At 43.7% G+C, this 25,864-nt stretch overlaps 1 protein-coding gene across 1 annotated transcript in view; it reads left to right on the top strand.

Moving 5' to 3' along the window:
- Positions 1–22,850, top strand: part of LOC115139619 (collagen alpha-1(XII) chain-like) — a 98,091-nt gene extending 75,241 nt beyond the window's left edge. Inside the window, 23 exon segments of the mRNA XM_029677215.2 lie at positions 179–318; positions 449–572; positions 789–932; positions 1,106–1,270; positions 1,403–1,441; positions 1,571–1,709; positions 3,715–3,857; positions 4,575–4,684; positions 11,008–11,166; positions 11,444–11,521; positions 13,151–13,237; positions 13,684–13,737; positions 14,158–14,253; positions 14,838–14,891; positions 16,184–16,237; positions 16,352–16,405; positions 17,513–17,584; positions 17,725–17,760; positions 17,856–17,922; positions 18,033–18,218; positions 18,887–18,955; positions 21,350–21,520; positions 21,778–22,850. Of these exon segments, the coding sequence (XP_029533075.2) occupies positions 179–318; positions 449–572; positions 789–932; positions 1,106–1,270; positions 1,403–1,441; positions 1,571–1,709; positions 3,715–3,857; positions 4,575–4,684; positions 11,008–11,166; positions 11,444–11,521; positions 13,151–13,237; positions 13,684–13,737; positions 14,158–14,253; positions 14,838–14,891; positions 16,184–16,237; positions 16,352–16,405; positions 17,513–17,584; positions 17,725–17,760; positions 17,856–17,922; positions 18,033–18,218; positions 18,887–18,955; positions 21,350–21,520; positions 21,778–21,788 (2,252 nt within the window). The 3' untranslated portion in view covers positions 21,789–22,850.
- The last annotated feature ends 3,014 nt before the right edge of the window (positions 22,851–25,864 follow it).

A 25,864-nucleotide genomic window follows, 5' to 3' on the forward strand; every position in this document is an offset into this window, starting at 1 on the left:
TCTCAATGATTTTGTTTGTGAGATTCATGCAGACTTTATTTTTATTTTTGAGGTTGCCGACTCTCATTATCATGCCTTTCTCTGTTATCGGGCCTGGTGTTCCAGGCGGCCCAGAATCTGGTGCCTGCCATGGAATCTTTTAAGTGCAGTTCACTGAGTTCTTTTTCTTTTGCCTCAGTGTGCAAAGGTGCCAAGGCAGATGTGGTGTTCCTTATTGACGGCTCGTGGAGTATTGGAGAAGATAGTTTCCGGAAAGTGGTGCAGTTCGTCTTCAGCATGATTGGAGCCTTCGACGTCATCGGATCGACAGGAATGCAGGTGTGTCATGCTGTAAATAGTGGGAAAAGCAAGTTGTAATTGTTAGTCAACTTGGCGAACTGTTTAGAATAATAGGTGCGGTATGAAATCGTACTATAACTCCTTGTAATGCGTTCTACTTTGGAAACAGGTGTCGTTCGTGCAGTACAGCGATGAAGCAAAGACAGAGTTCAGGCTGAACTCTTACTCGGACAAGGGCAACGCTCTCGCTGCTCTACAGCTGATCCAGTACCGAGGAGGAAACACTAAGACCGGTGAGGCTCCCCAAACCCAGCTTCCATCAACTAGGCTGTCTCCCAAATGCCCCCCTATTCCCTATATAGTGCACTTCTTTTGCCCAGGGCCTTAGGTAAAAGTGACTTTGCAATGGACACCAACATGTTTCATCGGAGCCAGGCATATATCCACCCTTTGAGTATACATTGTTGTCTATCACCTTCATTAATCTACCTTTCTTTGTTCTTGATCAGGCGCTGCTTTGATGCATGTCAAGGAGAAGGTGTTCGCCCCAGAAAATGGAATGAGGAGGAATGTCCCCAAGGTTGTGGTAGCTGTCACAGACGGTCGCTCTCAGGATGAGGTGAAGAAAAACGCTGCCACGCTGCAGCATGCTGGTAAGGGTTGCTCAATTTGCTGCACAGCAATCTTCAAGTCAACCCAGTGTCAGTCATTTCCCATAATGCTTGTAAATGTTGTCATTGAGGTATTAGAAATCTGTAGCATTTTAGCATCACCCCATGCACATAGTGCAGTTGGTTTTCTGAGAATGCATGTGCTCCTTCTCCAGGTTACAGTGTGTTTGTGGTTGGTGTTGCCGATGTGGATTTTGCTGAGCTGCAGAACATTGGCAGCAAGCCAAGCGACAGACACATCTTTGTTGTGGACGACTTTGACGCCTTTGCAACTATCCAAGACAACCTTGTGACCTTCATTTGCGAAACAGCGACGTCATGTAAGCTGTTTTGTTGTTTGTTATTTTGGATACCACTTATAGTATTTAGCTGTAAGCGATTTCATTTATCGCCCAAGATAAAACTCTAGAAACAAATTGAACTGTTGCTAATCTTTGATATTATTTTCACAGCTTGTCCCCTGATCTACCTAAATGGATTCACATCGCCTGGTAAAAATGCTCAGATTATTATTTATGTACATCTCAAATTAGAACCGTCTGCAGAAACCGCATGCATCATTCCCTCATTGGTTTGAGAAGTTCTAGAACTTAAAACGAGTTCTTCACCTTGTGCTGTAGGCTTCAGGATGCTGGAGGCGTTCAACCTGACAGAGAAGACCTATGGCTATATCAAGGGAGTGTCTATGGAACCTGGTTCCTTCAACAGCTACACAGCCTACAGACTCCATAAGAACTCCTTCCTGACCCAGCCCACCACGTGAGTCGGCGATACCATTGTCTTGGATTACAAAATCACCAGGTTTTTCAGAAGTCCTGTTTGGAAATTTTACACGCTATCATTGTCTTTGGCTTTGAATGGTCAATTCTTGTGGTTGTACACTGCATAGCCAAATGTACGTGGACACCTGCTCGTCGGACATCTCAATCCAAAATCATGGGCATTAATATGGAGTTGGTCCCCCATTTGCTGCTATAACAGCCTCCACTCTTCTAGGAAGGCTTTCACTAGATGTTGGAACATTGCTGTGGGGACTTCCATTCAACCACAAGAGCATTATTGAGGTCGGGCACTGATGTTGGGTGATTAGGCCTGGCTCGCAGTCGGCGTTCCAATTAATCCCAAAGGTGTTTGATGCGGTTGAGATCAGGGATCTGTGCAGGCCAGTCAAGTTCTTCTTTGTGCACATGGGTATTGTCATGCTGAAACAGGAACGGGCCTTCCCCAAACTGTTGCCACAAAGTTGGAAGCACATAATCATCTAGAATGTCATTGTATGCTGTAGCTTTGAGTTTTCCCTTCACTGGAACTAGGCCGAACCATGAAAAGCAGCCCCAGACCATTATTCCTCCTCCACCAAACTTTACAGTTGGCACTATGCATTCGGGCAGGTAGCGTTCTCCTGGCATCTGCCAAACCCAGGTTTGTCAGTCGGATTGCCAGATGGTGAAGCGTGATTCATCACTTCAGAGAACGAGTCCAATGGTGGCGAGCTTTACACCACTCCAGCTGACGCTTGCCATTGCGCATGGTGATCTTAGGCTTGTGTGTGGCTGCTCAGCCATGGAAACCCATTTCATGAAGCTCCCGACGAACAGTTATTGTGCTGATGTTGCTTCCAGAGGCAGTTTGGAACTCTGTAGTGATGGGTCCCGTTCTGTGAGCTTGTGTGGCCTACCACTTCGAGGCTGAGCCATTGTTGCTCCTAAACGTTGCCACTTCACAATAACAGCACTTACAGTTGACCGGGGCAGCTCTAGCAGGGCAGAAATTTGACAAACTTGACTTGTTGGAAAGGTGGCATCCTATCACTGTGCCACGTTAAAAGTCACTGATCTCTTCAATACGTGTCATTCTACTGTCAATGTCTGTTTGTGACATCGGCTGATGTAAAAAGGGCTTTATAAATACATGTGATTGATTGATTGATTGATCTATGGAGATTGCATGGCTGTGTGCTTGATTTTATACACCTGGCAGCAATGGGTGTGGCTGAAATAGCCGAATCCACTCATTTGCAGTGTATTTCTGCACTGCTTTTGTGAGCTAATGGATTTAAGGGATAATTGAGTTGCAGCACATTATAATGATAGTCTCAGACTCTGAAAGCTTGTCTCTGCTCGAATCCAGGAAGACTGAGGAGATGTAGGTCAATGCAGGGAGTGCAGGTGTTAAGAAATGACTTGTTTAAACATTACCTTTTTGTGGGCCTTTCCCATGCAGTAAAAACTGTATTAATGTTGGTTTGGCACTTGGAGATGACACGTCATACTCAACTATGTTCAGACAAAATGTTAGACCCCATTCCCCTCTAAACTAGGTCAATTAATGTACGATGTCCTGCTTATTCGCTTGTAATTGGCTGACCCAACAGGTCCCAACATGTCAGAATATGGACTGCCCTATAGCAGTGTTCTAGCTTAATCTGAAGTTCTGGCGTACTGCTGGGTTCACTCATCCCACGTAGCTCCGAGACATCCAACTACACTGGCTATCTCCTACACCGTACATCTCTAAGCGTTTTATCAGCCACACACACAGTAGGCCTATCAAATACTGTATATCTCCAGTCAGCTTAACCTTCCGCCACAGAGTTTTACCTCTGCTTGCGACTCTATGGAAAAACATCAGCCACATCACGGTGGTTCATAGGCATAGAGTAATACTGTACACATGTATATTAATGGTGAAATGATTATTGTGTATTTTGTCTTTTTTTTTAATGGTCAGTCTTATTGTTGGGGTTGTGTGGGGGTTTGAACAGGGAGATCCACCCAGACGGACTACCTCACTCCTACACCATCATCATGATGTTCCGTCTCCTCCCGGACACACCCAACGAGGCCTTTGACATCTGGCAGGTGTCCACCAAGGACGACAAGCCTGAAGTCGGGGTCACCATTGATCGTAAGGCTCTGTAGCTCTGAGGATTTGAAGGGGTCGAGTACATAGGGTTTTACAATGAGGGTTACAAGATGTTACTGGTGTTGCATCCCAAAATGACCCCCTACTCCTACATAGTGCACTACTTTTGACCGGAACCATATGGACACTGGTCAAAAAAAAGTAGTACACTTCATGGGGAATAGGGTCCCAAAATGACCCCCTACTCCCTACATAGTGCACTACTTTTGACCGGAACCATATGGACCCTGGTCAAAAAAAAGTAGTACACTTCATGGGGAATAGGGTGCCATTTGTGACACAGCCATCGGAGGAAGGAGGAAGTAGTGTTGTGTGAGGAGGCGATATCATATCCAGCAGCTGTAGATAGATTTCTGTTGTTCTGTCTGACGTTCTCTCATGGGAGCAGTGAAGGGACCGTAATGGGCTCCAGAGCCCAGGGCTGCTTTGGTCTCCCTCAGTAACCACACTCGCCCTCCTCCGGTTCCAACATCCTGTATAAGCTATCTTCAGCTGGCCTTTATAAATCCCCGGCCATGTTGTTTGTGATGCAGCTTTCACAAAGCAGATCTGCTTCATGATACACTGCCCGTTGATGACAATGGTATTGGAGTCCTGTTTCTAGTTTAGGAGCTTTGCATGACACCAAGTCCTAATGCGACGTTGGAGAGCTATCTGTAACCTCTTTTCTCTCCTCAATCTCCTTTTTTCTCTATTCAGCTTCCAGCCAAACCATTTCCTATTATAACAAGGATACGAGGGGGGAGATCCAGAGGGTCACATTCGACAATGATCAAGTGAAGAGAATCTTCCATGGAAGCTTCCACAAGGTAAACTTACCTGACTTGCCTGTCTGCGTGACTGTTTGGATTGGAGGAATATACTGGGTGTAGTGAAGTTAATGGCCAGATTGTGGAACATTCAGGGGCCTGGCGACTGGACTTGAGGTATGGCACGTCAATCACACTTGTCTCCTTTCTTCTTGCCGTCAGCTTGCATGTCCTGAGGATACACAGATAATGGCATTCCTAATACAATTGTATATTACAGGAGGTGTACCTCCCGGTACAGCTACAGACATGTGTTCTGCAGAACAGTGTCTGCTCATGCAAACAGATGGTCTTTGGCTGTAAGTTGTATAAAACCCAATGTTACATGACGCATAGATTGACGTTATTGATGGTAATCAAAGCCTCTCAAAGTAATCAAGCGATGGAAGTGGCCATTGATCTTTTACCCGTTTGTTTGGACTTTGAAGCTAATCAAATGACTGGTTCATGCTAAGCTGAAGTGGTCATGTTTGGTCCAGCTCCAACTCCACATTGGGCTCTAATTCGATGGCTGTTGGTTTCCCGGGAGAAACTGGACTAAGTGGGGCAGAGAAATCAGACTCTGTTGGCATATTGGATCTCTTGGATCTCTTGGATTAGCGCATTAAGTTGTAGCCTGAGGGAGGGAGACCATTAAAGATGAACCATAGGCAGTCTGTGTATACTCTGTGCATTGAGAGCTGTATGGAAGTACTTCCCGCTGGTATTTACTGGAGTTTCCATTTACCATAAGGTCAGAGCCGTGTGCTCATAGGGGCTGTGGACATAGTCATTTAACAACGCTATCACAAACGTTCACTAGAATCTATAAGTCCTCTTGCGGAGACCATTAAAATGTACTGCTAGTCGCTGCTTGGCGTGCTAGTCTGGAAAATATTGGGTCACTGCTATAACTATTTAAATAATTACATCAGAGAGGCAGTGGAATGCCAGGCTGGGGGGAGGTTTTTCTGCCTGCCTTTCGCTCGCTCGCTCTCTCTTTCGCTCGCTCGCTCGCTCTCTCTTTCTTTCTCTCTCTTTCTCTATCGCTATCCCATTTTTGGCTCTGCTGCCGTTTCTCTGCCTGGATGTTGGATGCAAGCCTTGCCTCTGTTGCCTCTGGTAGCCGACCGCAGGGGAATTCTCGCCGTTGCTGTAGGGGCGGCGACTCTGTTCTGCGGTTTACCTCCCAGCATGGTTATGTATGCTGTATCTGTCCCAGTCCTCCAGCATGGTTATGAATGCTGTATCTGTCCCAGTCTTCCAGCATGGTTATGTATGCTGTATCTGTCCCAGTCCTCCAGCATGGTTATGTATGCACTATCTCTCCCAGTCCTCCAGCATGGTTATGTATGCTGTATCTGTCCCAGTCTTCCAGCATGGTTATGTATGCTGTATCTGTCCCAGTCCTCCAGCATGGTTATGAATGCTGTATCTGTCCCAGTCTTCCAGCATGGTTATGTATGCTGTATCTGTCCCAGTCCTCCAGCATGGTTATGTATGCTGTATCTGTCCCAGTCCTCCAGCATGGTTATGAATGCTGTATCTGTCCCAGTCCTCCAGCATGGTTATGTATGCTGTATCTGTCCCAGTCTTCCAGCATGGTTATGTATGCTTTATCTGTCCCAGTCCTCCAGCATGGTTATGTATGCACTATCTCTCCCAGTCCTCCAGCATGGTTATGTATGCTGTATCTGTCCCAGTCTTCCAGCATGGTTATGTATGCTGTATCTGTCCCAGTCTTCCAGCATGGTTATGTATGCTGTATCTGTCCCAGTCTTCCAGCATGGTTATGTATGCTGTATCTGTCCCAGTCTTCCAGCATGGTTATGTATGCACTATCTCTCCCAGTCCTCCAGCATGGTTATGTATGCTGTATCTGTCCCAGTCTTCCAGCATGGTTATGTATGCTGTATCTGTCCCAGTCTTCCAGCATGGTTATGTATGCTGTATCTGTCCCAGTCTTCCAGCATGGTTATGTATGCTGTATCTGTCCCAGTCTTCCAGCATGGTTATGTATGCTGTATCTGTCCCAGTCTTCCAGCATGGTTATGTATGCACTATCTCTCCCAGTGTTGTCCAGCTGGGCTCAAAAGTAGTGCTCTAAGAATTTGTTCTTTACTGACTTGCCTAGTTAAATCAAAAAAATGTAAATAAAGTGTAAGGAATAGGGTGCCATTTGGAAACAAAGCTAGGAAATGTCCAGCTCTCACTTGGGGACAGGACCTCAACCACACTTCTTACAGTGACAGACTCACAGACAGACAGTAATGAGTAGGGATTGAGTAGGGTAAGCGCTTTTCACTTGTAATTTCCCTCAGTCAGTGTAGCGGTTGAAACTTTCCTTTGCAGGATGCATAATGTATTTTTAAGAAGTAGATGACCGTGTCAGTTACAGAACTGGTGACTTATAGAACCCACTCTTCTCGCCCTGCTGCCAGAATATGCAGCATAAACAAACACAATTTAGATGGGCTAGCTTGAACCCAGACTCTCACTCCCTTATTTGATTGATGTCCTGGTTTGTTTTCTTAGCCAACTCTGGCAGGTTTAGGATAGTGTTGTGTGGTGAGGAGGGCTATGGGATTTTAAACAGCCGGGTTGCACTGCTTCACCGCAAGGCTGATTTATCTCGACCTAAGCAGTCAGGAAATTGCTAATTCAGCGTTTGAAAGGTCTTACTTACCGCCGATGATACAAAATTCCCTAAAATAGGTTTAACAGATGTGCTCCACTGAAGGAATTGGGAGCCTCCTGTGTGTATATTGGGTCAAAATACAATTCCATTATATCAGTCAGTAAAAAAAACCTCACTGCTACTATTGTATAAGCCACTTGTTTTCAAACTTTTCTTAACCAGGGACCCCTGCCCAGGCAAACCGGCAACCCAGGAACCCCCATCATATCTTAGTAAAAAATACAATCACATTGTGTCTTATTATCAGGTGAATGATAATGGCAAATAAAAGTAATCAACATTTTAGAATGAACAGATTTGGTAATTTGGTAGACAGTTTCATTATTTTGACCTCCCCACAGTTCATTGGAAGAGGAAGTGTAAACCCAAACATAGTCTATTAGCTAGATAGATAAAGGTATCTTGGCAGTTTAGAGAAAATTGTACTGAAATTCACACAAAAAGAAATCCTCAAACCTTAGAACAAAATCAATAGCCATATGCCCTGAATACAGTTATTTTTTTTATCTCCCTGACTGTCTAGCTTTTATTTGATTGTTAGTTTTCAAAGACGGTATTCTAAAAATATATACATAGTTTAATATATTTTATGGGTCGGCAGTGGGGGCAGCTTTAATAAATCCTCTTAAGGATCAGCCCTTTTCTTTCAATTTTCACCTAAAATGACAAACCCAAATCTAACTGCCTGTAGCTCAGGACCTGAAGCAAGGATATGCATATTCTTGATACCATTTGAAAGGAAACACTTAGAAATTTGTGGAAATGTGAAATTAATGTAGGAGAATATAACACATTAGATCTGGTAAAAGATAATACTTTTTAAAAAAGTTTTGTTTTTGTACCATCTTTGAAATGCAAGAGAAATGCCATAATGAATCATTCTAGCCCAGGCGCAATTTAGACTTTGGCCACTAGATGGCAGCAGTGTATGTGAAAAGTTTTAGACTGATCCAATGAACTACTGCATATCTATTTAAAATGCTGTATCAAGACTGCCCAAATGTGCCTAATTGGTTTCTTCAGACATTTTCAAGTTCATAATTGTGCATTCTCCTCAAACAATAGCATGGTATTATTTCACTGTAATAGCTACTGTAAATTGGACAGTGCAGTTAGATTAACAAGAATTTAAGCTTTCTGCCCATATCAGATATGTCTATGTCCTGGGCTTTTTTTTGGTTTCTTACAACCTCATGCTAATGAGGTGAGCACGAGGACGGGTCACCGATTCTGTATTAAACTTACTCTTGAAAGTTGTAGTAGTAGAATGCACAAGGGGCAATTTCCAAATTGGGTAGGACATCATCAGTTCCTCTTGTCATGTTAGTCATTACATACCTTAGAGAGCTATTTATAATTTGTCAGAAGTGTCCAGATCTAGAAATAGTTTTTTTATTTAGTTTTGTTAGCCCATAGATATTGTTGTAATTTTTAGTCACTCAAATATATCATGAATACACATGCAAGAAAATTTGCTTTAAAATAGCAATTTACTATACAGAAAAGATTATGTAATTTGATTCCATATTAAACCCCCAGCATGCTGGGGGTTTAAACCAGCCAGCATGCTAACTGTTCCTGTAGACTTCCAGTCATTGCGCTAAAGCTAGCTAGAAACTACCTCTAACTTCCTTTATATTGGATGCAGAGAAATAAAAATGTTATCCATGGTGTTATGTTGCAGCTAGCAAAAAAATCAAAATTGCGGACCCCATTCAGTACCCATTTGGTGCAATATGCAGACAGTCTGTAACCCAGTTTGAAAACCCCTGGTATAAACCATCTCTATTTGCCTGTTTCTGATGACAGTTTGAATGCTTTATTCTCTCGCCAGTAACCCTTTCTTTCAACTAAGATTACAGTAAGCATATAGTAGGTTTAGCAGACCCTCAGGAATCAAACTCTAAAGCAGTTTCTTAAACCAAGATTAATAGCCGTTTGGAGTTCGTTTAAATATCCACAAAGATGATAAATGAGTGTTGACATACCCTGACAGTATGGACTCTGCTTTTCATCATGCTGAAAGTATCAAACATTTAATTCGTTATCAAAAACCACTGTCTTGTGTTTGGATAATACAATAACAACCTAATGCATATTGTAAAGGCATATGGATTTCATGGAAGCTTGAGTCAGTGAGCAAAACGCAAACCATATGTAGACCAAATGGATAGAGAACACCCAAGACTTGTGAATGAAAAGGGTAATACATGGCGATGGTCATGTCAGAGAGAGAGAGAGAGAGGATATGGTCATATGATGGTAGAAGGTCTGGGAGGAGCTGTATAATCTGTCCCAGTCACTGACCAGAGGTCAAGGGAAACTCCGACGTCTGTCTTGGATGTCACATCAGTGAGCTCACCGGGAATGCCATCTTTACGGTCCTGCCTGCTGCACACAACATTTTTTGGGGTTACGATAGCATAGTATCCCTTTTCTTAGAGTTGAAGGTTTTGTGTGTCTGATTCTTGATGGGCTACAAGGAGAGATTTGTTGTATTGCTGTTTCTGAATGGCTCAGCCCAAGGTCTTAAACCGGAGACAGTCTGAGGCTGTGTAGAGCATTCCTAGAGGTGCTGCATTTCTTCTTCACGCTAGAGCGCTGATGATGATGTCATTTCCTTGAGCCGAGTTTCTTTCTCACAGTACCGTTGCCTTATTTACCCTCTTGCTGTCCAAAATAGACTCACAGTTTCCATAAATTACGGAGCGTGCTCCGCTGTCTGTCTGCATGCTCTCCGAGAAGAATCCTGAGATACGAGTTTCCTCTGCTCGTGGTCGGCTAAACATAGCTGTACATTTGTCGACCACAATGAATTAAACAGTGTGTGGTTGTCAAACCTCTGGGGCTGACTCCATGGCTCGGTACTGTACAATATCATTTTGCATGCTCAGTAAGAATGTGGTTACTGGGCTACAGCTGAACTCCCCAGAACAGCAGCTAGCCTCTCAAAGTTTGGCAATAGAGGGAAAGGGTGAAAAGGGAGCACTTCTTATGCCGCGCCACAAAACAACATCATCAGAAAATGTGGTGAGGTCGATCTGAGTCAGGACTAGCAACGCAGTGTATACATTGACTCTGTGAAACACAGTGGTGGAAAGACTCATCCTTGGTGTGCACCACATCACTTTAAACCCATCACCGCAAAGTAAATGAGACAGATGACTGGATGGCGGTGCTCTGTAAATCAGTAGGCAAGCAAAACAGCTGATCTGGCATTGCCTACTGTGTTCTACCACACTCGCTCAATCTTACTGATGATATGACATGCTATATGACTAATGTTATGTATTTAACAGTGAATGGAGATGACATCGATGGAATTTTGGTGATTATCTTATCCTGAGCGTATCTTACCCTGTGTGCACTTTTAGGATACTCTACATCATCGGAACACATTGAAATCATGTTTGTGTGCTGCTCTTGTTATTGTACTCTGGCCTATCTCTTTTGGAGAGATTCAAGGCTCAACACATCAAGGAGAGGAAATAACACATCCAAATACACCCTGTGTCTCTCTGTGCTCTGTTGCCAACCCCAGATAACCCAATGATTTGCAGAGTTTTAGGATAGACAGCAGACGTTCCTAGACGAAAGTATGTCCTGGACGAAGAATGTAACAACTCTCAATCTTTTCTGTCTGCAGCTCCACATCCTTGTTTCCCCCACCAATGTCAAGCTGAACCTCGACTGCCAAGAGGTGGCGGACAAGGAGATTAAGGAAGCTGGAAACACGTCCACGGATGGCTATCAAGTTCTGGGCAAAATGTCCAAGTCCATTGGCTCCAAGGGTGAATCTGCAACTGTAAGTGAACTGTCCTACAACATCAAAGGATATGGACCTACAAGCCTACTAGCATGACGGTTTTAGTGCTCCTGTGTATCTGAGTGCTGTTATGACAGGAGGAAGCCTTGAAGCTCACTCCCTCCAACACAGTGCATCCCAAGTGGAATGTGCCTGTTATCCTTATCTGATGCTCTGCGGGCTCTCTGTCTCCACGTTCTCCTTGTTTTCTTATTTTATATTTTGGGATGCGGAGGAAGTATGTAAAGTTTCCTTCTTTTTTCCCCCTGTTCCACAGTTCCAGCTCCAGATGTTCGATATAGTGTGCACCCTGGGCTGGACGAGCAGAGACAGATGCTGTGACCTTCCGTCTATGGTGAGTAAGAGGAGCCTCAGTGGACCTCCACTGAAATTTCCCCAAGGTACAGATCTAGGATCAACTTCCTCTCCCCCCAATCCTAACCTTAACCATCAGTGGGGAAAAATGCCGATCAGTGACTAGGGACAACTTCACCCTACACCTCCCTGGAGGGGAGAGGCGGGACAACTTAACAGGCTGCAAAAAAAAGCTCTTGAGCAGTCTGTAAGCATCTTCACTGACCCAAATCCATAGTCCTTTTGACACCTGTTGAGCCTCTGAGTGTGTGTGTGCCTTCGGCCTGGCATGAGTGTCCGTGACTGAGATCAAGTCCAGTGTGTGTGTGTGTGTGTGTGTGTGCATGCGTGTGAACATGTGCGTATTAGACAATGCATCTTGCTTGTCTCACCTTTTAACACGGCAGCAAACAGACTCATATCCATCGAACATCTCTGCTTTAGAACATGCTTACCTCATCCTGAACACGTAAAGAGGAACAATGGAAAAACAAGCCTGTATTTTCTGAGCCGTGTCTTGGATTCTAATGCTGTCCTGATAACTTGTATAACAGATGCAGTAAAAGTGAAACGGCATCCCTACAAATCTGATTCCAAACAGACAGAAAGCTTCGTATATTTCACTCAACCTATGGAAAAGTGAATGGCGAGCAGCTACGTATGGCATGATTAGCACTTGACTAACCACCCCTAGGCAGTTCTCTCTAATATGTCAAAGTCGAAGCTGAATGAAAAAGTGCCTCACTACAGAGCACATTTTGGCAGCAGAAAAAGAACGTTCATCAGTTAGAACAGGAAATCTGAGTTTTTTTGTTTTCTTCTTAAATTATTCAAACTCTTGGAAGACTCTCAATGGATGTTTGTGAGGCACATTCATTTTACAATCCTAGTTGGCCATTCTATAATTATGGTCTCCTGTCCTGACTGTTAAAGAACCATGTCTGGGTTTAAATGGCCCAGCTGCAGCTTCAAACACCTTTTGTCAAGGAGAGAGTGTTGCTGATTAGCAGTTACGCCGTCCCAGAGCCCGGCCGGTAGGCGGAGAAGCAACGTCTGTCGACTGTAAAGGCATCACAACTTCGAACGGCCTTCAACAGTACGTACATCCTACAGAAAACAATACCAAACTGTCAAGACAATGCCCCTGTTTGATCTGGACTTTCTCCCTTTTGTTCCGCCAGAGAGATCCAAGAACACGCCTCTGTTTCAACAAATCAGAGCTGCACAATCACTGTCGGTTGGACACCCAGAATGTGTTTTAATGTGTTTCATGTCTTGTGGGTAGGGCTTACAACAATGGACTTCCTGGAAACTCAGGCTGAATAGGGTTGCATGCCAACACATCTGCCTGATTAGAGTTGTTCTATAAAATATTGCTCTTATCTAGTGAGCATGTACTTCATCAGTTTGTCTTCCTTGAGATATACCGTACTGCTAGTACAAACGTAATAACATTTATCCTGTAACCTCCTGACCCTTCCTCTGCTTACATTTACATTACATTTCGGTCATTTAGCAGACACTTTTATCTGGAGAGACTTAGTCAGTAATGGGTCTGTGTTTTAGCCCAACTCCTTCTAGTTATCGCAGCTCAACACTTCTCTTTGTCTGTTCCCTCCCCTGTTATCAGAGAGAAGAGTCCAAGTGCCCGTCCCTCCCCAACGCCTGCACATGTACCTCGGAAAGCACAGGACCCCAGGGAACACAGGGGGCAGTGGTAAGCACCAGATACACCCACTACACTCTCTATTTATTTGTCTCCAAATAGCACTCTGTTCCCTATTTAGTGCACTACTTCTGATCAGGGCCCATATGGCACTACATAGGGAATAGGGTGGCATTTAGGACTTGTTTTCCTTCCATCTCTATGCTGCAGGCCAGGGTTTCTAGTGAACTCATTGATCTGCTGATCGAAAAGTATATTTTTGACACATTTTGATTCATGTACTGTACAGTTGCCTCTGACATACATGCATTCATGATGTAGGACTGACTGTACAATGCACAACAACAAGTTGGCTGGTATTTCATTTTAAAAGGGCAAGCCAGAAGGAAACTACAGTGATGACTATGAAGCCCCCAGGGAGGGAGTATCCATCATGAGTATGGGTCTGAGCTTCTGGACACCCGGTGCTAACTTGACAAATGATCTTTCTTCACCAGGGCGCACCTGGTAGCAAAGGTCCCCGGGGTGAAAGAGGAGAGACTGGCCCGGCTGTAAGTACCTCACTAACCTCACCTCTCAGATTCCCTCTTTAGGACTGCAGGGCTATAACCGACGGCAGGCAAGTCATAAAGTGGTCAAGGCATTTGACACAGTTTGGAGAATGTGGGATATTGGAGACTCCTTAAAGCTTTTTCTGCTCTTGATGAAAACTGAGAACTGTTTACAGTTTCATGGCTTTGAAGAGGAAGGAACACATCTGAATTCACTTATTAGGAGTATGTCAGTCTTCTCGAAATGTCAGGGTGGCTTGGTTTGACAGTGTAGGCATTCCACGGTTTCTGGTGCCTTCTTCCAGAGATTGCAACAGTAGCATATTTGACTGCACTGCTATTTTCAGTCTGGAGATCTCAATAGCAACATTCTTTCCAGCTCTAATTGATACTTATCTCTTGTCTTTGTTTCTCTGATAGGGTCCAATTGGACCGCGTGGAGATACAGGATTGCCAGGACCTATGGGTCTGCCTGGCCCTCAAGGATCTAGCGGGCTGTCTATTCCAGGAGAAGCTGTGAGTCTCACTCTTACACTGAACACTCCACACTCACACATTCCACACGCCACATACCCTCCCCTCTCCCCAGCCACGGGCGTTGCTGCTGCGCACGGCTAGTTTCCAGCAGTTGCACGTAAATCCCACGATGCCGCCACACACCGAATAGGAATCATTTTGTCCGTTCATTATGTAAGGAAATCACAAGCTGCAGAGTAATTGTGGCAGAGGCCTGTTGAGCCTGCATTTCTTCATGTCTAGGGATATGTTAAACCAGCCTAATCTCAATGCAGCTCAATGCTACATTAATCACCACTGGGATTTCCTTCGCTGAAAAGCACCCAAACTCAAGACGAATGTTTATCCACTTCTTCACAACAAAAAAAAGGAATTTGCCATTAGACTGTTCAGACGTCACCAATACACTTCCACACATCTCGCACAGAACTTTCATCACAGCGTGTTTATCTTGGGCTAAAGACAGATTGGCACAACACATTTTCTTAGATCTGTCACCTGAAGGTTAGTGAGTGTTGAGTTTGGAGGAAGTATTATGTTGTTATCCACTGAGTGTGAATGTGTTTCTCCCTCCGCTGTTTCAGGGCCGCCAAGGACCGAAGGGAGAAGCTGGTGATTCTGGGCTACCTGGACAGAAAGTGAGTGTTGCTTTGGCTCACCGGCCTGGCTGTGGTTTAGAACAGTAAATCGGGGATAATTCACAGGGTACAGATATTCTGCGTCTCTGGCCTCTCTTCATGTGGCAAGCCACAGACAATATTTCATATGAGGAGAACTCACAAAGAGGCAGGTTGAGATTCCCACATTTGTATTGAATCTTTCTTGAAGTTAAGAATAACTGAGTGGAAAACAAATCACCTTGATATACAACGCTTCTTAACCAGGGGCTTCGGTTTAGGCTGTGCACATTAGTCCTTCCTCTTTGTGTCAGTTGTACTGTGGTCCATACAAAGCGGATGAGGTGATATAGAATAATGGAAAATCCAGTTTCACAAACACCCGTCTTTTTTTTTTTTAACATACCAAACCTCTATGATAGATGGCATCGCTACACAGAACATAATGGTAAACGAGCATTACTCTGCTCACATAACATAGCTGGCTCTTCTACTTCATCAATATTGACAACATTATGCGAGCCCATCAATGATTTCCAGGCCTCGCCTGTGACGTTTTACAGAGCAACAATGCACTTCCATGTGTCGTCAAACGTCTGCATTTTAGAGATCCTCTGAGATGGTTTCCATGAAACTCACAATGCCATAAACAAATAGCCCCCTCCAGTCCTCATACATGAAATGGCATCTTTGTATTTCTAGAAAAAGCCTGTCCCTTTTATTTACTGATTTACAAGGAGAAGCCCCCTGTGTGTCTACCAGTAAACTCAGAGTACATCTATGCAGAGGAGTCAATTGGGAACAAAGCCTTCCCCCTCCCTACATTTTTGTTTTACCTCAGTTTAGAATTCATGCCGGTTTGTTGATGCCACAAGACACTGAAGAATGAATTACCAAGTGTAAAATAATGATCAATTCCAAGATAAAAGCCTTGGTGAACCCATCGCTTAAATAGATTGTGGCTAGTGTTTGCAGGTGAACATGATAGAACAGATGATATAGCAAAATGGATTTAACGACTTGCAGAGTATGCAGTCCTGATTTATAATGGCCAATAAAACGGATCTGGAATATATTATGTTCCCTGTACATTTTATGCGAAGCATCAAAGGCCAGAGAGGATTTGACAATACAAAAGGAAATTTGAAATAAATGGGAAATGTGCTGTTTTGACACACAGGAAACTGGTGGTTAAATAAACTGGTTTGAGTTGGTTGGTCCAAAGGTAGGTGTCCTGTGTTAATGTGAGCTGTGAGAAAGAAATGAAGAAAGTCCAGCTCTCACGTGGGTTGTGTTTCCGCCTTTTCCCCCAGGGTCCACCTGGGATAGCTGGGACCACCGGCCCAATCGGACCTGCTGGACCGAGGGTCAGTAAAATCAATGGGCCTTTGTCTAATGATCATGCAATGTCGTCTGTCAAATGAACTTCATCCCATCAGCTCAACTTGTTTAACTCTATTGTCTGTGTGTTGTGAATGCAGGGACCCCAAGGAAAGGAAGGACAGGCTGGATCCAGAGGTCCAACAGGCCCAATGGTATGCTCAGACAAAGTCAAGTCAGGGAGATAAAGACATTTAAGAACTGTCAAACTCAGCCTCCTAAACTATAGTAAAGACAGACCAGAAGTTTCTTGAGCGTAATCTGAGTGGTTATTTTGTTTGTGTCACTGTATCTGAATGGTTCTTTTGTTTGTGTCACTGTATCTGAATGGTTCTTTTGTTTGCGTCACTGTATCTGAATGGTTCTTTTGTTTGCGTCACTGTATCTGAATGGTTCTTTTGTTTGCGTCACTGTATCTGAATGGTTCTTTTGTTTGTGTCACTGTATCTGAATGGTTCTTTTGTTTGTGTCACTGTATCTGAATGGTTCTTTTGTTTGCGTCACTGTATCTGAATGGTTCTTTTGTTTGCGTCACTGTATCTGAATGGTTCTTTTGTTTGCGTCACTGTATCTGAATGGTTCTTTTGTTTGCGTCACTGTATCTGAATGGTTCTTTTGTTTGCGTCACTGTATCTGAATGGTTCTTTTGTTTGCGTCACTGTATCTGAATGGTTCTTTTGTTTGCGTCACTGTATCTGAATGGTTCTTTTGTTTGTGTCACTGTATCTGAATGGTTCTTTTGTTTGCGTCACTGTATCTGAATGGTTCTTTTGTTTGTGTCACTGTATCTGAATGGTTCTTTTGTTTGTGTCACTGTATCTGAATGGTTCTTTTGTTTGCGTCACTGTTTCTGATTTGTTCCGTCCGTTGTTTGTGTCACTGTATCTGAATGGTTCTTTTGTTTGCGTCACTGTTTCTGATTTGTTCCGTCCGTTGTTTGCGTCACTGTATCTGAATGGTTCTTTTGTTTGCGTCACTGTTTCTGATTTGTTCCGTCCGTTGTTTGTGTCACTGTATCTGAATGGTTCTTTTGTTTGCGTCACTGTTTCTGATTTGTTCCGTCCGTTGTTTGTGTCACCGGATTGATTGATTGTTTTATTTGCAAGTTTAAAAAAAATACATACTTAAAAAAAAAATGTAAATACAATTTTAAAACTTGACAGGGATAACAACAAAGTCGATGACTTCCCATTGTGGTTCCTTGAAGTGCATGGTGCAATACATGTATTTGATTGGTTGTTTTTGGTCTTGTCACTATTCAGGGACCTCCTGGATCTCCTGGAATGCCTGGGGTTTCAGGAAAACCAGGAAAGCCTGGTGACACAGGTGTTTCGGTAAGCATCCACCTCACCAAATCTCATAATACAGTTCTGCATGTCATGCAAACCACTGAAAGGCAACGTTTTTGTGTCATACAGTACATACATCTGTATGCAGTGAGATGTAACGGCCTTGTACTTTCATTTCATTTCAGGGAGCCAATGGTATTAAAGGGGACAGAGGAGAGAGAGTGAGTAACATCTCTAGCTCCAAGTTGTGAACCACAGTAAATCTCATTAAGTCATGTATATTCATCACCAAGCCTTCCTCTCTGTTTGTTTCTAGGGCGACTTTGCTCCTCAGAATATGATGCGATCCATTGCCAGACAAGTGTGTGAGCAGATAGTAAATGGTGAGTGGGCCTTTTTTTTCAGCACTACATTTGGAAGTACTTCTTTCACCAGAGAGAAATCAAAATGTCTGTTGCCTTCTGAGTGTTTATGTTTATCATTGTTTTTTCAGGACAAATGAGTAGAGTCAATTCCATGCTGAACCAGATTCCCAGCGGTTACCGTAGTAGCAACAACCCAGGTCCCCCCGGACCCGCTGGGCCCAGCGGTAACCAGGGTCCCCGTGGAGAGCCTGGACAGGCAGGCAGGAATGGATTCCCAGGAAGTTCAGGACAACCTGGCCAGCAAGGAGAGAGAGGTACGTCGTCAGGATGTCCATGACTGTCAGGAACCCAAGATTTCCCCTATGTTAACTGATAAAGCTGTTTATCAATAGGTTTAGCTCTAGGGTGTCAAACTCAATTCCTGGACGGCAGTATGTCTGCGGATTTTCTCTCCTTCCATGTACATGATTGACCAATTAAGGTAATTGATTATTTAGAAATTCCCCTCACCTGGTTGTCTAGGTCTTACTACAAATTGAAAGGAAGTAACAAAAACCAACAGACACATGGGCCTCCAGGAATTGACACCCTTAGCCCAGCTGTTCAGTATCAGTAGGCTTAACTAGAGTGTCTTGCTTTGTGGTATTGTCACGGTTGGAACGAAGACGGGACATTTTTCCATAGACATACCAATTCCGTCTTAGAATTGCTGCGATAGCAATGGAATGAAGCCTTCACCGACTTTTCCAAAGTCTCATCTTCACAACATATTCCATTCATCTCAGTGGTTATGTCTGTGTTTCTGTGTGTCTTTCCATAGGCCTGTCTCAGACTGTTTTCAGTGGCTCAGGAAATGTCTACCCCCCGCAACTTCATGAAAATGTCAATTCCTGTGCGCTCATAGTGGTTGCATTAGGGTTTACTCTTTGAGTGTGTGTCCTTGTCTTTGTCGGCTGTGAGTGATTTTCTATTTGTTTCCCAGGCCCTGCAGGAGAGAAGGGTGATCGAGGGTCAGCAGCAGTCGGACAGCGAGGACAAAGAGGACCACCTGGTTAGTTTCACATTTTTGCTCCAGATCCATAACAATCCAGTCTTTTGTCTTTTGTCCTGCATTGCGTCACATCTGTCTAAATGGCAATACTTCTCATTCATTAAGCTTAAATCTCTCCGAGTGATTCGCATGGCGTCATATTCTTTGGTAGAATCAGGGGAAATCAATCGTTACGTTGCTCTAGCTGCAGTAATGGGGGTCATTCTGGCCACATCTCTCATTTAAAGCTGGATGTGTCACTATGAATTGAACCATTTCTCCCAGTTAAAATCTCCTTAGCTGTAACTAAAGGCTGCTTAACCAAGCGTTGCTAAGCTCAGAGGTGTTGCCTGAAGCAGTGCTGGGGCAGCTGTGTTTAATAAATGACCAACGCTGCCGTTCAGCATTTTCCCAGTTAAACACTCTGCCTTCTAGGGGATTTACGTTGTCTTTGTGTGTGAGGTGCTCGTACGCACAGATGTTGAAATACATTTTCTATTCACAGGTAAAATGTCAACAAAAATGTAGTATTTAAAATGATTTTTTACTTAAGTACTTTACACCACTGGGTTTATGTACATCACAGATTTAATGTACCAAACAGATTAGCAGCGTCAAACTTGATATGGATAGTAACCAGAGTTGGTCCATTTCAGATGATGTGCTCGCCTTAGTCTTCATCCATTCTAACGTCTTGAGCAGTACCACAGTCATTACAAGCTGTCGCTGATCTACGATCTCTGTCGGCACACTGGACCAGTGCGCTGACAGAGATCATAGATTGAGTTCTGAAACCAGAGATCAGACAGTGTGAACCCTGTAATGGAGCTACAGGAACAGATTCCAGCCAAACTGCCTGCCAGGTCATCCAACAATAATATGAGCTTGTCTTGCCAGTGGCCATAGAGTTGCAATACAGCTAATACAGACATCCGTTCCCATTGTAATTCAGCACGCGTAACTATACAGCATTGGGCTTCAAGGTCTACAAGGTCAAGACTTGGGAAGTGGTCTTGAATCAGGGAAAGGGTTAATGCCCAGATGACAGGGGAAGATAGCTGATGGTGAGTCATTGTTCAGGGGCCAATCGGATGTATTTACTGAGGTCTTTCTCTCGTGGTCACATAAACAACACATGTTTAAAGGACTTAGAGGACCATGGATGAGAGACTGAGGGAAACATTCCAAGCTTAGCTTTTATAAAACGTCTAGACGAAACAGAGGGGGAAAAAGGATCAACGAATGAATCCAGGGTTTTCCTGCTTCAGTTAAAAAAAAGAAAAGAACAAATATTTTCCAAACCGTTGTGGCAGAAACAGTTACTACACTTATAGCTCCCACTGATGTCACGGTGATAACGGAGCTTCCTGCTCTGATGAGCTCAACGCATTCAGCTGCTTATGCCCAATCGGAGTCACAGGTGGCGAATCGCATCTCTGCATGTCTGGCAGACATATCAGTGTGGATGACGGATCACCACCTCAAGCTGAACCTCGGCAAGACGGAGCTGCTCTTCCTCCCGGGGAAGGACTGCCCGTTCCATGATCTCGCCATCACGGTTGACAACTCCATTGTGTCCTCCTCCCAGAGCGCTAAGAACCTTGGCGTGATCCTGGACAACACCCTGTCGTTCTCAACTAACATCAAGGCGGTGGCCCGTTCCTGTAGGTTCATGCTCTACAACATCCGCAGAGTACGACCCTGCCTCACACAGGAAGCGGCGCAGGTCCTAATCCAGGCACTTGTCATCTCCCGTCTGGATTACTGCAACTCGCTGTTGGCTGGGCTCCCTGCCTGTGCCATTAAACCCCTACAACTCATCCAGAACGCCGCAGCCCGTCTGGTGTTCAACCTTCCCAAGTTCTCTCACGTCACCCCGCTCCTCCGCTCTCTCCACTGGCTTCCAGTTGAAGCTCGCATCCGCTACAAGACCATGGTGCTTGCCTACGGAGCTGTGAGGGGAACGGCACCTCAGTACCTCCAGGCTCTGATCAGGCCCTACACCCAAACAAGGGCACTGCATTCATCCACCTCTGGCCTGCTCGCCTCCCTACCACTGAGGAAGTACAGTTCCCGCGCAGCCCAGTCAAAACTGTTCGCTGCTCTGGCCCCCCAATGGTGGAACAAAAACTCCCTCACGACGCCAGGACAGCGGAGTCAATCACCACCTTCCGGAGACACCTGAAACCCCACCTCTTTCAGGAATACCTAGGATAGGATAAAGTAATCCTTCTCACCCCCCCTTAAAAGATTTAGATGCACTATTGTAAAGTGGCTGTTCCACTGGATGTCTTAAGGTGAACGCACCAATTTGTAAGTCGCTCTGGATAAGAGCGTCTGCTAAATGACTTAAATGTAAATGTGATGACATGCCGATGCCTTCTAATTGGTCGATTGTGATTTCTCTCTCCACAGGCCCAACAGGCGAAGCTCGGACCGGCCCTCCAGGCCCTGCAGGCTCCTCCGGGCCCCGCGGTCCTCCTGGGCGCCAAGGGTTCACAGGTATTAGGGGCCAACCTGGCACTCCTGGCTACTGTGACTCTTCCCAGTGCGTCAGCATTCCGTACAATGGACAAGGATACAGAGGTACATAACTGGAAAGGTTGATGGGCATGACATCCTCAATGACTGCATGTCACCGAAGCATGAAACATGAGTGAAAAGCATGTGTAGTTACTACATAGTTATTACGTAACATAAGTGAGTACAGTATAGGCTGACAAAATGGATCTATTCCAGAAACTACTATATATAAATTGTGATAGTTCATTTGTTAACATTTGGAGAGAAAGTAAATATTCCCATACCAACTGAAGACTAACACCTCGTTTGACCTATTTCAGGTTCACCATAGTAAACTTTCTAAATCGCCTGTGCTGCTTTCACTTTGAATTCCTGAGAAAAAAAAAGGCCTGCTTGCTCACGCGCTCTAGAGCTGTTTGAGGATAAGCCACCAAAGGATAAGATTAACAAGCTATGTTGAGAAAGACAAGAACAACGAGGACCGGTACTAACAACATTGTAGAGCAACTAGATCAAACAAGCACCGGTGATGACAACAACATAGTTGCCTGTTTGCATCTTGAAGCCAGAGAACGAGCAGACAAAGACCTTCTATCAGGTGGAGAAGCATGTGCAAACAAACAAACAAACACCAAATACTTCAACAACAACATTAACATGGTTACTCTTGAGGTGAAATCTGTAAATAAACTAATGATGCCTTGTAAATGATGTTTAAATCGCATCCACTCAATGTGGTTTTTAACACCTGTAGTTATGCTTTTGCCTAGTAACCTGCTGCTTGGTGAATGCCAACACGAATGCTTCCTTTTTCTATCACGTCCCTACAAGGGATGTTTCTGTAGCATAAACACACGCAGACTGCTCAGGGCCATATTGAACCACGTGCCTTTTGCGCCGATGTGACCTTGAAGGTTTAGCTTTTCTACCTATGTACACGGCAGTAGCATTCTGAGAATCGCCATTCATTATGCTGTAGCATGCATTGATTCCAGTACCAGCTGGTTACCTCTGTTATGTTATGAGGAATGACCTCCCAATTCCAAAATGTATGAATAGGCTGGTGGTAAGAGCTCTTACTTGATCTTTTGATATTTTGTGTTGATATTTTGTAAATGAATGAGTTGCAGCAAATGGCAATGATGATTCTGTTCAATGATTGAACCCACCCGCCACTCAAACTGTACTAACATCACACAGCTATAGAAAATGCACTGAACGATTGAACCCACCCGCCACTCAAACTGTATTGACATTGTATCATTAACATCACACAGACATAGAAAATGCACTGAACGATTGAACCCACCCACCACTCAAACTGTATTAACATGGTGTAATACTAACATCACACAGATATATAAAACGCACGGAATTGTTTACTTTCTATCAGTGCCTTTTGAAAAGAACATATGGAGGGATATGACCACGTCCACTCAATTGTCATTTCACCAGTATACTGTATGTCCAAGCCTGAATAGAAAACCTAACACAGCAATTCATTTTTGTGCATGTTGAGCCTGACATACTCTGCAAATTACACTCCTGTTCAATTGGCATAAAACACTATTTCCAAGCAGACCCATATCCACCTGAGCCTGAAACCTACGTAGTCCCAATACCCGAAGAAGAAGACGACTCACAAAACGAGCGTCGAAAGAGGTCACTATCAAGAATGGAATCCAAAAGTATGGGTTCATAAAAAGAGGATATTCTTTTTTTTGTTCTTGTTTTTGTTGTTGCTGTGTTCACATATGGTGTCATTAAGGGCTATGCACATTCCACTAAAAAGGGGTTTGATACCTCTATATTTGGAAGTACCTTAAATCATATGTTGGGGGAGGGGGAAGCAAAGACATGACACATCTGTAAGCTTGCTGTCTTCCCTATTGTGTATTTTGCTTGTAACATATCTGCATTAAGTGTTATTGAATTGCAGTGTTGGACAATGCACTCTTCATGACAAAACCATCATTCAAAGGTATTAAAGGAAAACAAATGTTTGTTCACACAGTGTTGGGGCATCCAACAAAAAAACGCCTCTTTTACGGTTCATCCAAAATTACGGTTCATCCAAAATGGCTGATTATCAAAAATGTTGTTTTATTTCCTATTTTATACTTTTGCCTTTTTTCTCACTTGAAAGATGGCCATTTGTTCACCATCTACCTACAGTTTTCATCTTCAGTACTGCAGTTAAACATGGCTTCCATTTTGTAACTTTAGACAAAATATTTATCCGTTTTCTTATATCAACTCACAGCTGATTTGACCAAAAGGTGGAATTGCATGTCTGTGGTGTATATTTAGTATGGTTTGTTAATCAGAATATAGTTGTTGTCATTTGTTGTTTTATTAATATCGAATGCAGTTGGAATTTGTGTGCAAGACTATGGATATGGTATTGCTGCTTCATGTTTTAACTGCACATTGTGAATTCCACTGCCTTATTTTCTTATTTATTTCTGAAACACAAGAGGCATTTTTCAATAAAACTACTGAAAATGTACTATCGTGTCAATCATTATATCACACCAGCTAAATAGATGATTTGAAGATGGATTGTTTTCAGGGATATGTATTAACACGTCTACCACAATCAAATCTAGTCAACTATAATAACATTTACTTTGTTCTGGGACAAATCTGCCTATGAGGACAGGATGTCAACTCATTTTGATTGGACACCCTGAAGGCAGAACTATTTTGTTTGGTACTAGTTCATGAGACAAAGTTCATGAGAGGTGTGGTTTAGTTTGAACAAAGAAAAAGTCAAGTGGCGAGAGAGAAAATGGCCAGTTAATGTATAAATTGTGAAACCATTATGCATTTCTAACCATGTTTTTTTCTGACAAATTATCAGAGTATAAGTGTCTGACAGGAATTTGTAACGCGAGGACAAGTTTAGCAAATTGAGCTACTTCTTTGCCATGAGATTGAAATATGGAAGGAATGAGGGGACTAGGAACATATAAAGATGAATTTGGAAAGGTACTTAACTTAGTATAGTGTAGTCAAGAGAAAATGAGCATGCTACTCTGAGCATTTTCTTTTATATGCCACTTACAGTGCCTTCGGAAAGTATTCAGACCCCACTTTTTCCACATTTTGTTAATTTACAGCTTTATTCTAAAATTGATTAAATTGTTTTTTTCCCTCATCAACCTACACACACTACACCATAATGCTGAGGCAAAAAAAAGGTTTTTAGAAATGTTTGCTCTTTTATAAAATAAAATAAACTGATTTCACATTTACATAAGTATTCAGACCCTTGACTCAGTACATTGGCAGCGATTACAGCCTCGAGTCTTCTTGGGTATGACGCTACAAGCTTGGCACACCTGTATTTGGGGAGTTTCTCCCATTCTTCTCTGGAGATCCTTGCAAGCTCTGTCAGGTTGGACAGGGAGCGATGCTGCACAGCTATTTTCAGTTCTCTCCAGAGATGTTCAATCATGTTCAAGTCCGGGCACAGACTGGGCCACTCAAGGACATTCAGGGACTTGTCCCAAAGCCACTCCTGCATTGTCTTGGCTGTGTGCTTAGGGTCATTGCCCTGTTGGACGGTAAAACCTTCGCCCCAGTCTGAGCTCCTGAGCGCTCTGAAGCAGGTTTTCATCAAGGATCTCTCTGTACTTTTCTCCGTTCATCTTTGCCTCGATCCTGACTAGTCTCCCAGTCTCTGCTGAAAAACATCCCCACAGCATGATGCTGCCACCACCATGCTTCACCGTAGGGATGGTGCCAGGTTTTCTCCAGACATGACGTTTGGCATTCGGGCCAAAGAGTTCAATGTTGGTTTATCAGACCAGAGAATCTTGTTTTTCGTGGTCTGAGAGTCTTTAGGTGTCTTTTGGCAAACTCAAAGCTGAATGTCATGTTCCTTTTACTCAGGAGTGGCTTCCGTCTGGCCTCTCTACCATAAAGGCCTGATTGGTGGAGTGCTGCAGAGATGGTTTTCCTTCTGGAAGGTTCTCCCATCTCCACAGAGGAACTTGAGAGCTCTGTCAGAGTGACCATCAGGTTCTTGGTCACCTCCCTGACCAAGGTCCTTCTCTCCCGATTGCTCAGTTTGGCCGGGCGGCCAGCTCAGGGAAGAGTCTTGGTGGTTTCAAACTTCTTCCATTTAAGAATGATGGAGGCCACTGTGTTCTTGGGGGACCTTCAATGCTGCAGAAATGTTTTGGTACACTTCCCCAGATCTGTGCCTCGACACAATTCTGTCTTGAAGCTCTATTGACAATTCCTTTGACCTCGTGGCTTGGTTTTTGCTCTGACATGCACTGTCAACTAAGGGACCTTATTTCGACAGGTGTGTGCCTTTTCAAATCATGCCCAATCAATTGAATTTACCACCATTGGACTCCTATCAAGTTGTAGAAACATCTCAAGAATGATCAATGG

The sequence above is a fragment of the Oncorhynchus nerka genome, linkage group LG13 (genome assembly GCF_034236695.1).
Source record: "Oncorhynchus nerka isolate Pitt River linkage group LG13, Oner_Uvic_2.0, whole genome shotgun sequence".
In the NCBI taxonomy this organism is placed as follows: domain Eukaryota; kingdom Metazoa; phylum Chordata; class Actinopteri; order Salmoniformes; family Salmonidae; genus Oncorhynchus; species Oncorhynchus nerka.